Source organism: Manacus candei, unplaced genomic scaffold, assembly GCF_025592945.1.
Source record: "Manacus candei isolate 608988 ecotype Guabito, Panama unplaced genomic scaffold, ASM2559294v1 h1tg000092l, whole genome shotgun sequence".
NCBI classification, from domain to species: domain Eukaryota; kingdom Metazoa; phylum Chordata; class Aves; order Passeriformes; family Pipridae; genus Manacus; species Manacus candei.
Window position 1 is genome coordinate 204,608 of NW_026138140.1, and position 14,642 is coordinate 219,249.

General features: G+C 47.3%; 1 protein-coding gene across 5 annotated transcripts in view; it reads left to right on the forward strand.

The window, feature by feature from the left end:
- Positions 1-14,061, forward strand: part of TMEM150C (transmembrane protein 150C) — a 29,202-nt gene extending 15,141 nt beyond the window's left edge. For 4 of the 5 annotated variants that reach the window (XM_051768084.1, XM_051768082.1, XM_051768085.1 and 1 more), the window contains 7 exons: positions 1,973-2,057; positions 3,104-3,157; positions 3,274-3,306; positions 3,407-3,474; positions 6,985-7,112; positions 9,267-9,444; positions 11,697-14,061. In XM_051768084.1, the coding sequence (XP_051624044.1) occupies positions 1,973-2,057; positions 3,104-3,157; positions 3,274-3,306; positions 3,407-3,474; positions 6,985-7,112; positions 9,267-9,444; positions 11,697-11,905 (755 nt within the window). In that variant the 3' untranslated portion in view covers positions 11,906-14,061. The remainder of the gene's footprint in view (positions 1-1,972; positions 2,058-3,103; positions 3,158-3,273; positions 3,307-3,406; positions 3,475-6,984; positions 7,113-9,266; positions 9,445-11,696) is intronic. The other variant, XM_051768086.1, reaches the window with a different exon arrangement.
- The last annotated feature ends 581 nt before the right edge of the window (positions 14,062-14,642 follow it).

The window sequence follows — 14,642 nt, forward strand, 5'->3', positions numbered from 1 at the left end:
CAAGGGCAGCACTTCATGGAATAGTTGGAAGTGCTGCGGCGGGGGCTGTGCCAGGAACAGAGCTGTGAAACACTGTGTGTCTCCTGTGCAAGAGGAGAGGAAAGAGGTGAGATTGGTGTGGAAATTTAGTCTCCCCTCATCGATAATTTCTTCTGATCTGTTAGACTGTGCTAAAGATCTGTAAGCACGGAGCTGACTGCCTTTTAAATCGACATACTTAATACTGGCATCATTTCATGGTCCCTGTCTGCAGTTCTCTCTGCTCCCAGGTCAGGGAAGAGACCTTACCTGATTGCTGTTCTGTGTTTTGAGGTTTGGAGTTCAACCTCACTCGAGGCTATCCATACAGGCAGCACCAAATCACGGCCTCATGGTTTTGTGCAAGCATGGTGTGACTCAGGGTACTGCCAGGGTGTTGTTTTGTACACCTGTTAGGCAATTTGCAGGGAGAACAAGACAACTGACCTATAGAGGCAAGTGTGAGGCTGCCATGCCTTCTAAAGAGTGTGGGGAGCCTCATCTCTATTCCTTCAGCCTCTGTCACTATCAGGCAGAGAGGGAGTTGGTGTCTGGGGCCCTGAGCAGTCAAGCCAGTATTGCCTTTGCAGGGGGGGGCTGCCTTGGGGGAGCAGTGAGCTGGGGGCTGCTGTGGCATGGTGGGGGTGCTTACTCTCTTCTGTGGGTCTTCACAGTGGGGAGAGAGCAAGGCAGCAGCCCAGAAAGACCATGGCTCCTGTGCTGCAGATATAGGAAGGCCAGGGCAGCTGAGAGGAGGAAAACAACAGCGTGGGCACTTTCTTCTCTGGGGCAAAGGGGAGAGACATTGCTTTAAGGACCTTTTACCTGGATGAGGTAATTAAGCTGCAAATACAAGCAGGCTTTAGTGAAAGGCCATCATCTCCAAGCTGCCCTGGCACCCCAGGGTGCCTCGCTGTCCCGTGTGGGCCTTGGTGACCCCAGGAAATGCCTGCCCTGCAGCAGGCTATGGGAGGGAAGCAGAGTGCAGGGGCACAGGTACTGCTGCTCTGGGGAAAGTAAAACAGGTGCTGGAGCCACGAGCCTCATGCTGTTCACTCTCTGTGTCTCTTGGCTGTGCCAGTGCTGGGAGGGACATGTATGGGGGAGGACAGAGCATAAGGAAATACCTGATCCGTTGTCAGAGGACTCACAGGGAGACAGGACTCTCTGTGTCTGCAGCACAGCAACACAGCAGCATTTCTGAATGGCACATATTACAGGAACAGCCCTGGCATTCCAGATGCTCACCCAGTGTGATCTTGCCTGGAGGACAGATGCTTCCTCGGGAGGTGGTGTACGCAGCATCCTTACGCCACAGGCAGGATTTCACAGTGCCTGCATCCAGTTGTAACGCCTCATCCTGACTCCTGACAGCACTCTGGGTGCCGGCAATCAGCCTGGCTCCACTCTGGGTGTGGCCAAACATTATTTTTGGCTGATTGCTGTGGCCGGGATGAGAGCCGGTGGTGTGCTTTGTGAGGTTATGACACAGCACGTGCATCCTTCTCTCCTGGTGCTGCAGGCTTTGCTGGGGCAGCGTGTGGAATTGGTAATGATCCTGGGTAGGAGGCTGCTTTGCCTTGTGCCGGTGGGAAGTAGTAGGGAATTAGGGCTGCGGGTCTTGTGGTGTCACCTTGTGCAAAATGCTCAGGAAAAATCCTTTGAAAACCCCCTCAGATTCTGTAGGTGTGTCTGAAAAGTCTCCTGCTCCACAGCCCCAGGCTGTTTGTGCCCTGGTTTTTGTGCACCCTGTGGATGATGCTGCCTGTGTGCAGCAGCTTAACCCCTTATGCCAGTAGTGACAGTGTGAAAGGTTTGCAGTGGCCATTAGGAACTTGATGCTTTGTCACCTTCTGTGTGGATGCTCTTTGTGCTTTCAAACGAGGGGGGCCAAGGTGGGTGGGTACCTCTGCCCCCTCCTTTCTTTCGTTTTTACGTTGTTCTTTGTTTCCAGCAGGTATGGATGGGAAGAAATGCAGCGTGTGGATGTTTTTACCTCTTGTCTTTACCCTGTTTACATCAGCTGGATTATGGATAGTGTAAGTTTTCTCCTGACGGTTATTTGGGAGAGCAAGTCAGGCTGGGGCAGTCAGAAGTACCACTGAGGTGTGGGCTGAGTCTTTTGGGGATGCTGTGTCCTGGAGCTACTGTGGGGCTGGGAAGGCACACGACAGGGGCAAGGGCCAGTCTCTGCCAGTTCATGGCTTGGAGGATCACATTTTTGTCTCTGAGTTTCTATGCTCTCCAGGCCAAGCTTCTGACCTTGCCTTCTTCCTGGCACGTGTTCCTGGGAGCTGCCTGAAATGGGATAGACAAAAATGCAAATATTCCCTTTAAACATGTTTTCTTTGAATGACTCAGCAGACCTCTTGGAGAAACACTTAGGCCCTGCTTTGGGGTGGAAACTCGAAATCTGCAGCATCCAGCACTGCACTGAACCTGCCAGCAGCTTAATGCTGACACTTCACTTTCTCCCTAACGCTCCTTACCAAAATGCACACAAGACATGCATTTCCCTGAGCTGGACTCTCTCCAAGCATGCAGGCAGATGACTGCAGCATGAATTTGAGAGCAGTAAATGTGTGATTAGCAGCTATGCTCAGCGTGAGAAGCATTTATGTTGTAAGATGTGGCTTTGGCCATGGTCTGTGGATGTTGTTTTTCAGCAGCAGGGGCAGCTTAAGCCTTTTGTCTACCCTCTATTGCTTGTTGTTCTTCTTGTCCCATCCCCTCTGTATTAAAACAGCTTTTGTGGAAGGAGGACCATGGTAAACGTGATGAATCAAATTATTCAAATTAAAAATGAAAACATTGCCTTGGCTGGTTATTTTTAAGGCAGCTCAGTTCAGTGACCCTCTTTGTCTGCCTGACCTGCAAACCAGATGCAACACAAAGGAAGGCACATAGCTAGGCTGGGAAATAAGCAAAACTGCCTGCTTGAGCAGAGAGAAGCACAGGCTGCCTCCAGCAGATCCTGCCAGGGAGCTTTGAGACACTTAATGTGTTGTTTGGGTGATATTTGGAATGAAAGCCAGGATGAGGTTTTACACCACTTTCATCTTTTTTTTTTCTTTCTTTTTGACAGGTACTTTATAGCAGTGGAAGATAACAAAATTCTCCCACTAAATGTACCAGACAGGTAAGAGCTGGTTGTGGCTTTATGTTCAATCACTTGTTTCTTTAAAATAATAAAACAATTAAAGCTAAATGGAAAAGAAAACCTTGAATCTTTATTCCTATGCCTATGTCTCTTAGGAAACCTGGTCCCAAAAGACCACCTTATATAAGGTAAGTGAATTATTTTCTTCCAGTTACCCTTCTGATAATGGTTGTTATTTATGTGTCTTTACCATCCTAGAGTTACAATGACACACTTTATATTTTCAAGTATTGCAGGTGATGCACCTCCTGCAAGCTGTGTGTTTAGTCAAGTCATGAACATGGCGGCATTTCTAGGTAGGAACCACCAGTGGAATGTTTCTTTCTCGGTTTAAGAGTCACTGAAACAGAAGTAATATCCCATACATACTGTTCTGGAATGTGATGGTGTGAAATCTTTTAAACTGTGCACTTTCATTGCTGCTTCTTCCCGTGGCAAAAAAAGAAATATAACTAGGGAAATATAACCTCCAGACTGCACGTGTGTTGTGGGAGATGAGATGGTGGGTGACTGCCTTGGGCATGGTGATCATGGAATGGTTTAGAATTTTTGCTGTAATGAGAAAAAAGGACAACAGAGTGGTCCCCCTAAATACCCTTGGAGTATGCTTTTGAGGTCTTAGGCCTCCACAGTTGCTGGTCAGTCTTTAAGAACCACCTTTTAGAAGCACAAGGCCAGGCAATCCCACTGTATGGGATTGCGGTCGAGAAGTGGGGCAGAAAAACAGCTTGGCTGAGCAGGGCACTCCTTGTGGCACTCAAGAGGAAAAAGCCAGTGTGTGATCTGTGGAAGGAAGGTCAGGCTTCCCAGGAAGATTTCAGAGCTGTGGGTTGTATGTGCAGGGAGAAGATGGGAAAGCTCAGTTAGATTTGAAACCGGCCAGAGTAGTTTCAGACAACAAGAAGGGTGTTTGTAAATATGTCAGTGGCAAAAGGAGATCTAAAGAAAATATTGGATGGATACTTGTTGAAGACTTGTAACCTGACTAATAGGGATGAAGAAGAAGTGGAGGCATTCAATGCCTTTTTTTTTTTTTTTGGTCTCAGTCTTTAGTAATGCTGATGGACCTTGAGCTGCCCAGTCCCCTGAGTCAGAGGACCACAAGTGCAGGAGCAGTGATTTTCCATTTGTAGGTACTGGAACTGTGAGGGACCAGCTGTATCAGCTGAATGCTCACAAGTCCCTTGGTCCTGATGGGATTTATCCTGGAGTCCTGAAGGAGCTAGTGGATGTTTTGGCAGGGCCCCTCTCAGTCATCTACCAAAGGTCTTGGGAGTCTGGGGAGGTCTCTGCCAACTGAAAGCCAGCCAGTGTTATTCCAGTCTACAAGAAGGGCATGAGGGAAGACCTGAGGAACTACAAACCTCTTAGTCTAACCTCAGTTCCTGGAAAAATTATGGAGATCTTCTGGACATGTTTAAAGAATAATGCAATCACTAGGGCCAGTTCTGTTCAATATTTTTATCAATGATCTGGATGCAGAAGGTGAAGGCACCATTAGCAAGTTTGCTGATGATACCAAATGAGGATGTCCTGTTGGATCTCTTGAGGAACAAGATGCCTTTCAGAGAGTTCTAGATGACTGGAACAATGGGCAGTGATTAATGGGATGAAATTTAACAAGTCCAAATCTCCATCCTGCACCTAGGTTGGAGTCACTCTGGGCTCAAATATAAATAGGGAGAGGAGTGGCTGGAGAGCAGCCCTTCAGAAAGGGATCTGAGGGTGCTGGTCGACAGCAGCTCAGTGTGAGTCAGAAGTGTTTGCCCCAGTAGCCAAACGGGCAAACCCCATCCCGGGGTGCATCAAACACAGCACAATCAGCCCCTCAAAAGAGGTGATTATCCCACTGTCCTCAGCATTGGTGCAGCCTCACCTTAAATACCGTGTGCAGTTCTGGGCCCCACAACTTAAGGAGGCTGTGAAGGTCCTTGAATGTGCCCAGAGGAGGGTGACAAAGCTGGTGGACAGGCTGGAAGGAATGTCCTATGAGGAACTTTGGGTTTGTCTAGTTTGGAGACAAAGAGGCTGAGGGGTAACCTCTTTGCTCTCTCAAGCTTCCTGAGGAGGGGACAGAGAGAGGGAGGTGGTGATCTCTTCTCCCTGGGATCCAGTGACAGGGCACAATGGAATGATTAAAAGATGCATCAGAGGGAGTTTAGACTGAATGTTTCTCTACTGAGAGAGTAGTCAAACACTGGAACAGGATTCCTAGTGAAGTGGTCAATGCCTCAAGCCTGTCATTGTTTAAGAAGCATCTGGAGAGTGCCCTTTAATAATATGCTTTAACTTTTGGTCAGCCCTGAATTTGTCATCAGTAGGATGAGATGATTGTTGTGGATCCCTTCCAACAGAAATAGTCTCTTCTGTTCTAATATCTGCTTTGCAGATAAAGTCAGACTTTCCTCTGCTGTATTTGTGTGCTTCTGAGAGCTGCTTTTAGCTTGTACCTCTGGCCACTTTAGTTGTGTCAAAGCTATAGGAGAGAAAAACTACAGAAACCTACTAGAAATGTAGGAATTACTGAAATTGAGAATGCCATTTTTTTGCACAAAATACTTTAAAATCCCTTTTGTAATTCCTACCGAGTTTTAGAAAAAGATCACATAATTTCAAGATTCTGTAGAATAGAAATGAAACTGTAGAATAGAAATGAAAAAGTTCCTACATGTGAGCTCAAGTAGTCACAGGGTGGCTGTCCCTGACAATTAGCTGGGGATGAAAAAAAGAAATCCCCATTTTTAGGGGAACAGAGTTCTCTTGTTTTCAAGGATTTGGAGTGGATTGATTTACTAGGGAAAATTGTAAGACAGTGAACTGAAATGTCATTTGCAGTTTGCACGAAAGTGGGTATTTTTTACTTACAGTGCTCTTGTTTTCCTAAACTATGTTTTTGGTATTATACCAGAGGTTTTGTGGAAAATACAGATCTAATTTGCTAAGGCAAACGATTTACAGCAATATGACCTGCGTGCTATCAGTTTGAGCATGAGCATGAGAAGGTGTTTGACAGCAACCAGGAAATTTGCCTGTTTAACTAAATAGCTTTTTAGTGGTCTGGTTTTAATCCCCCCTGAAGGCCAACTGTTTGCCTGGCTTTCTGTGTTATTCCATGCAGCATTCTCTATGGAGGGGAAGAATATAAAATTTTAATATCTTCTGGGGTTATGTAATATCATATGTATCGTATCTATCATGTATCATATAGCACTTGGGGTAATTGTAACCTTGGAAGGACTGTTGTTCTGTTCTTCATGGAAAATTAGTGCAGTATTTTGGCTTATGTTCGTGGCAACAAAACTTGTTCCAAAGGAGGAGAGGAGGCAGTGGGCATTATGGTAAAACCTGCAGAAATATGTGTGTGCCATTCATACATTTTTAATACAAGTGGGGTTTGACATACCTCCCCCAGGAGAGCTCGACAGTGGAGTGAAACAGTGGAAGCCCAGCTGCCACAAAATGAATGCATGGTGTCTATGTGATAGACTATGTGCTGAGAGCTTCACAGGCAAACAGGAAGGTGTTCTTTCCCCCAGAAAATTTGCAACCCAGCTCCTAGACAAAACATCGTGACAACAGGAAACCTGGAGCTCAGTGTAACCAGACTACAAGATAAATGCCCCCTGGTTTTAGTCTTGTCCCTGACTAAGCGGGAGGGGGCCATGCAGAAGCACTAAGATAGCTGGCCTGCAGTGAACTCTCCCCTCTGGGTGCAGAGATGGGGAGGGATCTGTGAGCCCCCAGCCAGCTGTTTACTGCAGCAGGTTCTACCTAATGACACACCTTGCGTTCTGTTTCCTTCTCAGCGCTTGTTGTGGCTGTCCTGCGCTTCATTCAGCTGAAGCCAAAGGTGCTAAACCCTTGGCTGAACGTCAGCGGCTTGGTGGCATTGTGCTTGGCCTCTTTTGGGATGACCCTACTCGGCAACTTTCAGGTACTGCACTGCAGGCTTGGACCGCTCTGTCTGTGATGTGAGTTTCCTGCTTTTCCAGCAGACCTGTTTAGGTCTTTGAACTACCTGTGATGTGAGCTCAGGAGATAACATGTCTGGCTGTGCCCCAGCCCCCTTTGTACCTGCTCTGCCACCTCTGTCTGCCGCTCACGTGGCTCCAGTGACATGCTGAGATGAAGGACCGCAATAATTTTTCTTGTACTTCCAGCAGGATTTTCACCTGCATGCTTACACTTGACCTGTCCAGAGCCATAGCAGGAACCTCCTTGAATCTTTTGAGCTGTGGGAGTTGGCACAGATGGTCCTGGGTAAAAGGATGGAGCGGGAAGTTTACGTACGCATCTGTGCGAACAGATGCACAGCTGCCCATACAGATTTAGCAGACAGTTCAGTGTCCTTCGTTTAGAATATATGTTGCTTTAAATCTGCCTCCTGCTGATTCTTAGACCTGCCAGGAGAGGGACACGGTAGAGGAGCGCTATGATTTCTAATATGATGGGCGCCTGGACGAGGGCCCTCCCATTCTCGATCTTTGCAACATTATACAAACAAACATCTACCACATCTGTAGGGATGGATGTCTGCTGTGTTCACCGTTCACGGGTGTGTCTGTTAGGTCTGCAGAGAAAATCAAAGCATTCAAGTCAGCAGCACTTGGGTTTCCCCATCTCTTTGCTGACTCTGATGCTCTCCCTCTCCCTGGGGTGCAAGTAATGACCCCCAATAATGGCAGGAACTGAGAAAGGTCAGTGTAGGCTACTTTCCTCGCTTTGCAGACAGGGAGCCAATATGAAAAGGTACTTGTTTTCTAAAGGGTGAGTACCCCCTTGGGTTATAGAGTAATTGCAGGAACTTTGTGTCTTTTACAGTTGACTTCTTTTTTCCTTATGAATGCGGTGTGAGATAATTTGACTTTTATGGACCTGGTCTTCCAGGTTATAAATTCTGAACTAATTATCCGCTCTGTGTTAGTCATCTGTATCCTTGCTTAGATCTTTTGCCAGATGTGAAAGCATGTGGTAATGAGAACATAGTCCGTGCTAAGCTGACTGCTAAGACGGATGTGGCATTAAATCATATTTCTGGAAAATTACAGATCGGTTGTTTTAGAGGAACATTATAACTGTGAGTCCTTTGCAGTGCAGACTACCCTGGGAAAGGCAGCTCAATGTTATTTTTGCCTGTAGTATGATTTGGACCTACCCTTAGAAAAAACTCAGGATAGAGAGGAGAGGATCAATGGAGGCACAGCACCAAGATTGTTATCCTGAAGATTGTGTCTTATTTGATAGGGATTTGTAAAATCACTGAACGGGAATTGAGGCTGCAGAAAGAAATTACAGACTGATGGTTTCTTTTTCTGAAAAAGCCTCAGAGGCAGAGGGGAAAGGGAAATTGTTTGGCTTAATATTGGACTTGGTGAATGGATCTGCAGCCTCAAGGGGTCTCTTTGCAGACTCTTGCTTATTGAACCTGGCTGCCTTTTAGCCTTGCAGTATTGCACAGCCACTGTGCCCTGTGAGACATGGCAGCCCAAGGAACAGAGAAGCACTTGCACTCCAGAGAGATTGGGTTCATTTGCTTCAGACCCCAATGGTCAAGGATGGGCAGGACAGGGAGTTTGGTTGGAGAAATTTGCCAAACCAGGAGCATGTACTTGTGTTTTGGCATGTGCTAGCTCGGTGGAGGTGTCAGGGCTCTGGCTACCCACTGCCTCAGGCAGCACTGCTCCCTGCAGCTGGCACTGAAGACTGCACAATTTGCATCCATTGCAAGGAGCTGCACAAGACCCAGGGGGTTGTCCTTGCCTGCCCCGACCATTGCTTTGAGCCAGGGAAGGATTTATTTCGGAGCTCTGCGTTTGCGAGTCTTGTCAGGGAGCTGTGGAGGCAGTCCTCAAGCAACTGCATTTTCCACTGTGCTTGAGCTGTGGGTAGGTGATCTGCTCAACTGTGACAGCTGTCAGCTCATCTTGGTTATGTTACACCTTACACCTCTGCCAGAAGAAATGATACAGCATCTCTGCCTCACACCTCAGTGATTCTCACTCTCCCCCATCCCACCTCAGCAGCAATCCAATTAGCTATCCAATAATTCCTGTGGTGTTCAAACAATCACCGTTTTGTTTGTTCTTAGCTTTCCAACGATGAGGAGATCCACAACGTGGGCACATCGCTGACCTTTGGCTTTGGAACCTTGGCATGCTGGATCCAGTCTGCCCTTACCCTCAAGATCAACCTGAAGAATGAGGGGCGGAAAGCCGGGATTCCACGAGTTGCTCTCTCAGCCAGCATCACCCTCTGCGTGGTGCTCTGTATCCTTTTGTCTGGCTCCCTGGGAATCCAGGTATCGTATGTGTCCAATGCTTTCTGCAGCAGGGAACATTGGCTCTTCCCACATCTGCCCTAGCATCTCAAACAATTTAGGAATGCTACTCAGTTTGTCTTCATGGCACTGCTCTATGATTGGCTCATTTTGCTACTTGTGTTTTACCAGGATGCACTGCTTCACAGATGGGCTCAGTTCCTTCATAAATGTTTCTAAAGCTTCTTAGTTAGTGATATCCAAAGTGCTTACAATATTGAATAGTATCTGTGTGATTTAATGGCACCACTCTTACCTACACAGTAGCATTTAAGACTATGAAAAATATTGAGATAAAAATTCCCAGGAGAACAAAGGAACAGTGAAAGAAATTGGGTTTCTGATGATGAAAAGATTTTGACGTGTTTGTTGAAATGCTCCAGAGTGCTATATCCAGCTCTGCCTTTTAAGACAGTTATCACAGTCAAGAGCTGCTGGGTGACATGGGCTTCAGGTTAAAACTAAGTGCTTTACAAATGGGATTTGGGCTGTGGGGTCTGTGGTCACTCAGACTGGATGTATGTGTGGCTTCCTCTACACTTTGTGCCTGTCAGCCCCACTCCAGCCCTTCTGTTCGCACCAGCACTGACGTGCTCTGGGTGTTTATTTGGGGTGGATCCATTCAATGCATAGTTGCATCAACATTAGTGCTGGGTTAAACAAGAGGGCAGGAATAAATGCTGAGGAATAAGCTTATCCTCCTTTTTGGGAAACAGCCTGTTCTTAAAACAATTCCTTATTGACCTGTCTGGGTTTGAACGTTTCAGTGTCCAGAGGAATAGCAGATTGACATGAAGATGTGACATCAGTCACCTCTTGAGCTTCCTTGAAAAAATTTGTAGCTGAGCATCAGGCTTTGGTGTACATAATGTGGCAGAAGCAGGGTTCTTGTGGTGCTCCCCTCCTCCCCTTGCCTCAAGCCAATATCTCCTGTGTGTCTGGGGTAGGGCTGCACGTGGGGAGCTCCGGCTGCGCTGACATCTCCAGAGGTTTCTGCTAAGCTGGGAGCAGGAGCAGCTAGGTGAGCCAGGGCATAGCTGCTCCTGTACTGACACGCTGGGTGTGCCCAGCCCTCTACAGCTCTTCCCAGCCCTTCCCAGCTGGCTGCTCAGCACTGAGGCACTGAAGGCCTTCTGTGAAGGGGGGCAGGCTGAGGCAGGAGTCCTGTTCTGCACCCTCCTGCCAGCTTTGCAATGGCCAGGGGCTGGCTCCCTGTTCCATGCAGTTTGTGCATAACTCTTGCACTACAGGAAAAGTAGAAGATCCTTAAAGCCAGACACAAAATGCTGTTTGCTGAAGTGAAGCTTTCATTGCTTACACTAAGCCCAAGATGAAAAGTCTCCAATTACCTGCTGTTGTGCAGTTAAAGCATGGGAGAGGCTGCTTGTTTGTTTTACCTGTGAAGATGTGTGATCCTGCACATTTGGAGTGCAGAGGAAATCCTGACAGACATGGGAGACGGTAGGTTTAGAGGAGATGTGCATTGGGCTAGGGCAGGTCCTCAGCTCAGGAATGTGTCCTCTGCTTTAGGGAAGCTCAGAATTGCTTTTGTGGAGTGCTGCAAAACAACCCAAGGCACAGCAGTGAGACCCTGATGCCAGGCAATATGCAGTCCAAGCACATGGACACATGAGCCTGGAGGACAGTTTCTGGCCCCAAGAGTGTTCTTTTTCCTCTCAGTATAACGTGCCATACTGTGTAGAGTGATACTTCCAGTTTTCAAAGGAAGGGATGATTTTGCAGGTGATCTAAAGAGAATGAAAGATTTCATAGTGTAGATTAAAAGGTGTTCCCACTGCCTGTGGTTCAGAGTTCTGATACAGTTCCCACTGGGAGGCTCCTGGCAGGTAGAGGCCCATAGCCAGATCCCCAGCTTGCTGGTTCTGTCCCTGGCTAGTTGGATGCTTGAGCAAGGCACTTACTTCTCTGCACCTAAATCTTTCCCTCTCAAAATGTTTATCAGCCTGATCTGGGATCAGGAAGCCCTGGTATAGGAGAGCTGCTGTGCTCCATGGGCATCACTGGACACCTGACATCCCTTTCTTCTCTGGCATCCCATTCACACTCTCCTCATGATGGCTGGATGGGTTGACTGTCATCTGTGTGACTTTGATTGTTTAAGATTGTCTTCCCTGTTGGCTTTCTCTCATACCGGTCGGTGTCTTTGCTCTCACTAGTTCTCCTTGACCCTTCCTCTTCCAGATTTCATCCTCATGGCGCAGGGCATTCACATGCACGCTTCCAGGATCCAGTGGGGCCTGGTGATGTGCTTCCTGTGCTACTTCGGCACCTTTGCAGTGGAGTTCAGGCATTACAGATTTGAGATCATTTGCTCTGAATACCAGGAAAACTTTCTGAGCTTTTCCGAAAGCTTATCAGAAGCCTCCGAGTACCAAACAGATCAGGTGTAGCCTGTCCTCTGGCAGGGGGGAGGGGGGCAGGTGTGGTCTCATGGGTTAAACATAACCTCATTTACACTTTTTTTATGAGTTTGTTTTCATGTGCAATCATGATCGTATTGCCAAAGGGCTCTGAGGGGTGGCTGTCTCACTAAGAGCCAAACAAAAATAGGTATTCACTGGAAGAGGAGCGGATCCCTCTCAGTGGCAGCATGAGAAAGCACAAGCTGTTTAGTTTATGCTACCAGGGACTGAGTGGCTCTGTCACACCTCTTGTTCAAAACGTTCCACAGCCAGTCCTTGCAATGCCTCTCCGAGGCAGGTCCTTCTGAGCCTACTCTGCAGAGGAGGTGGTGACAGAAGCAGAATTCTCTGGGCACCAAGAGTCTTCAGGAGCCTTCCTGAGTCACCAGACTGCATCTTCTGTGTCTTTCCCGAGTTGTTTTCTTTGCTGCCAACTGGGGTAACTTGGAAGGGCGAGAAAGAGCATCTGTTTCTTCAGAATTTGGAATCAGACCGTGGAAGACCCCAACTGGCTTTTCTGGCAAGCAGGCAGGCATTTCTGCGGGCCTGGAAAGCAGCTGATGGTAAATCTGGGTTTGGAAGAAACTGTGCTGTGATCAGGAAGCAAGACTTGGCCAATGCTGCCTTGTAGCTGGGCAGATCGTCCCCAGGCCAGAGGAGATGACACAGTGGGGTGCTATGCTTGGCTTCATGGCTCAGACTCAACAGTGGGGACTGGGGGAAGTGAGGTGCTGAATTAAGATGAGAATGTCTGTGTGCTCTGAAGATGACCCAGAAAAGGCTGCTCTTTCTAAGTGTGTAGTGCTTCCACCACACATTGTGTATAGTATTTCAAAACTTTTGCTTTTTTTTTTTTTTTTTTTTTTTTGTGTTCACTGAGGGGGAAAACATTGTGTTAGAGACTCTGGGCTTGTCTGCAATGAGAACAGTACCACTGCAGGTGGCTCTGGACACAAGGTTTGGTTTTGCTCCTTGTGCACTTACAAGCCAAACCTCAGACATGCTGACAGGCCTGGGTTCTGGACCCCTCAGTGTGGTCAGTTGTCGTGAGTGGAGTCTGCCACAGGTTTACATGGGCTTCCAAGGTGCAGGGAGGCAGTTCTGCCCCCGAGGTTGGGTGATATGGCCTGAGGGCTGGAGGTGAAAAAAGGGAATAGCAAAACCAGACAGGATTCTCCCTTCCTAAAGGGAGGTTTTCGAACAGAAGGTCTGTTTTCAAAGAAAAAGCAAGAGCTCAAAGCTCATTTGAAAACCTCATTTTGGGAAGGGGAGTGATGGGACTTGCTTCTCATGAACATGGCTCCTATTTTCTTCCACAAATCAGACTCAGTTTAAGCTGGCATCTTGTCTGAGCTGCAGGAAAATAAGCAGAAATTAATATGGTAGGAAAAGGCCTTTGAAGGGGAACTGTACTGCTCTGTGGCATTTCTGACAAGACAGGGAAAAGGTACAAGGGCAGTCTTCTGCAAAGGTCAGAGGCCTCTCCTGAAGGGAGAAATAGTTGAGACAAACTAATGTAAGTAGACAGCTTTCAGCCAGCCCTTTATCTTCTGTGCACCAAAATTTGTTCTCAGGCAGCTGTTATAAATCCAGAGCACTTCTGGCCAACAGAGGGTTGATGTGGATTGCTGAAGGCTTCCTCCTTGAAGCAGTGTCATTAGTGGGAAGCTTTCCTGGAATGATGTGCTGAGGGTGGCCCAAGGACACAGCAGTGAAAGGTGCTGGGCTCCCCAGCAGCTCATCCAGGGAGCTCCTCCTGGGCATGGACAGTCTGGAGAATGGACAGGTGGGGATCCTCTTACATAGGCACACTCACTCAATCCATATGGAGCACAAAACAGCAATTTGTTGTAAGGGTGTTTTACTGTAAATAGTCCACTGTGACTTTTGTTTCCCTAATCAATTAATACTTTCATTTTATCATTTTATATTTTGTAACTTTATCAAAGGGAAAAAATGATGACGTGATTATTTTTTTTCCTTTGTCTCCTTTTCCTATATGCAATCCAAACTGAACTTCAGGTTTTTAGTGATAACTCTGTACATTTCTTAGAGTATTTCTAACAGCACATTTCAGTACAACTAAGTGACAACTGATAATACACTGAAACATGACCACTAAATAAAGTGCTTTTATGGAGAAAGTGAGTTTTATTTTTGTCCCCTACCCCAAGCATAGCTTTCTGACGGCAAAGGCAAAACAAAAGGTGAGTATTTACAGTGTAATGTTTAACAGTATCACTTAAGGAAGCCAGGAACTATTTAGCCATGCAGATACACTTATTGTAACAGCACTAATTAGCTGGCTCTTTCTAGGAGCAGGATCACACTGATTACACAGCCCAGAGAGGCATCCAAGACCAGCTGCCCCACAGCCTGACCTTGCTACTATCAAAGTTTTAGAAGGGCAGTGCTGGCATGATGTGGTTTCCTCCCCAAACGCCCATCTCTTGCTTGTCCTTTACACAGCAGCCTCCATCAACAGGGAGAGCGGCAGGTGCAGATCAGAGCTCAGGAAGGCAGCACACATGTTAATCTGGTATTTTGTCTGTCTGGGAGGGCAAGCTCAAGTGCCAGTGCTCAGTACACAGCGACACCCATGCACAAGGTGCCAGGAGCAGGGAACAGGGATTTCAGATTGCCTCTGCCTCCACTCCTACCAGGTATAACCTCTGTGGCTCTCACTCCTGCACCCCCACTGAGCCCCAGCTGAAACCCTAAAGTG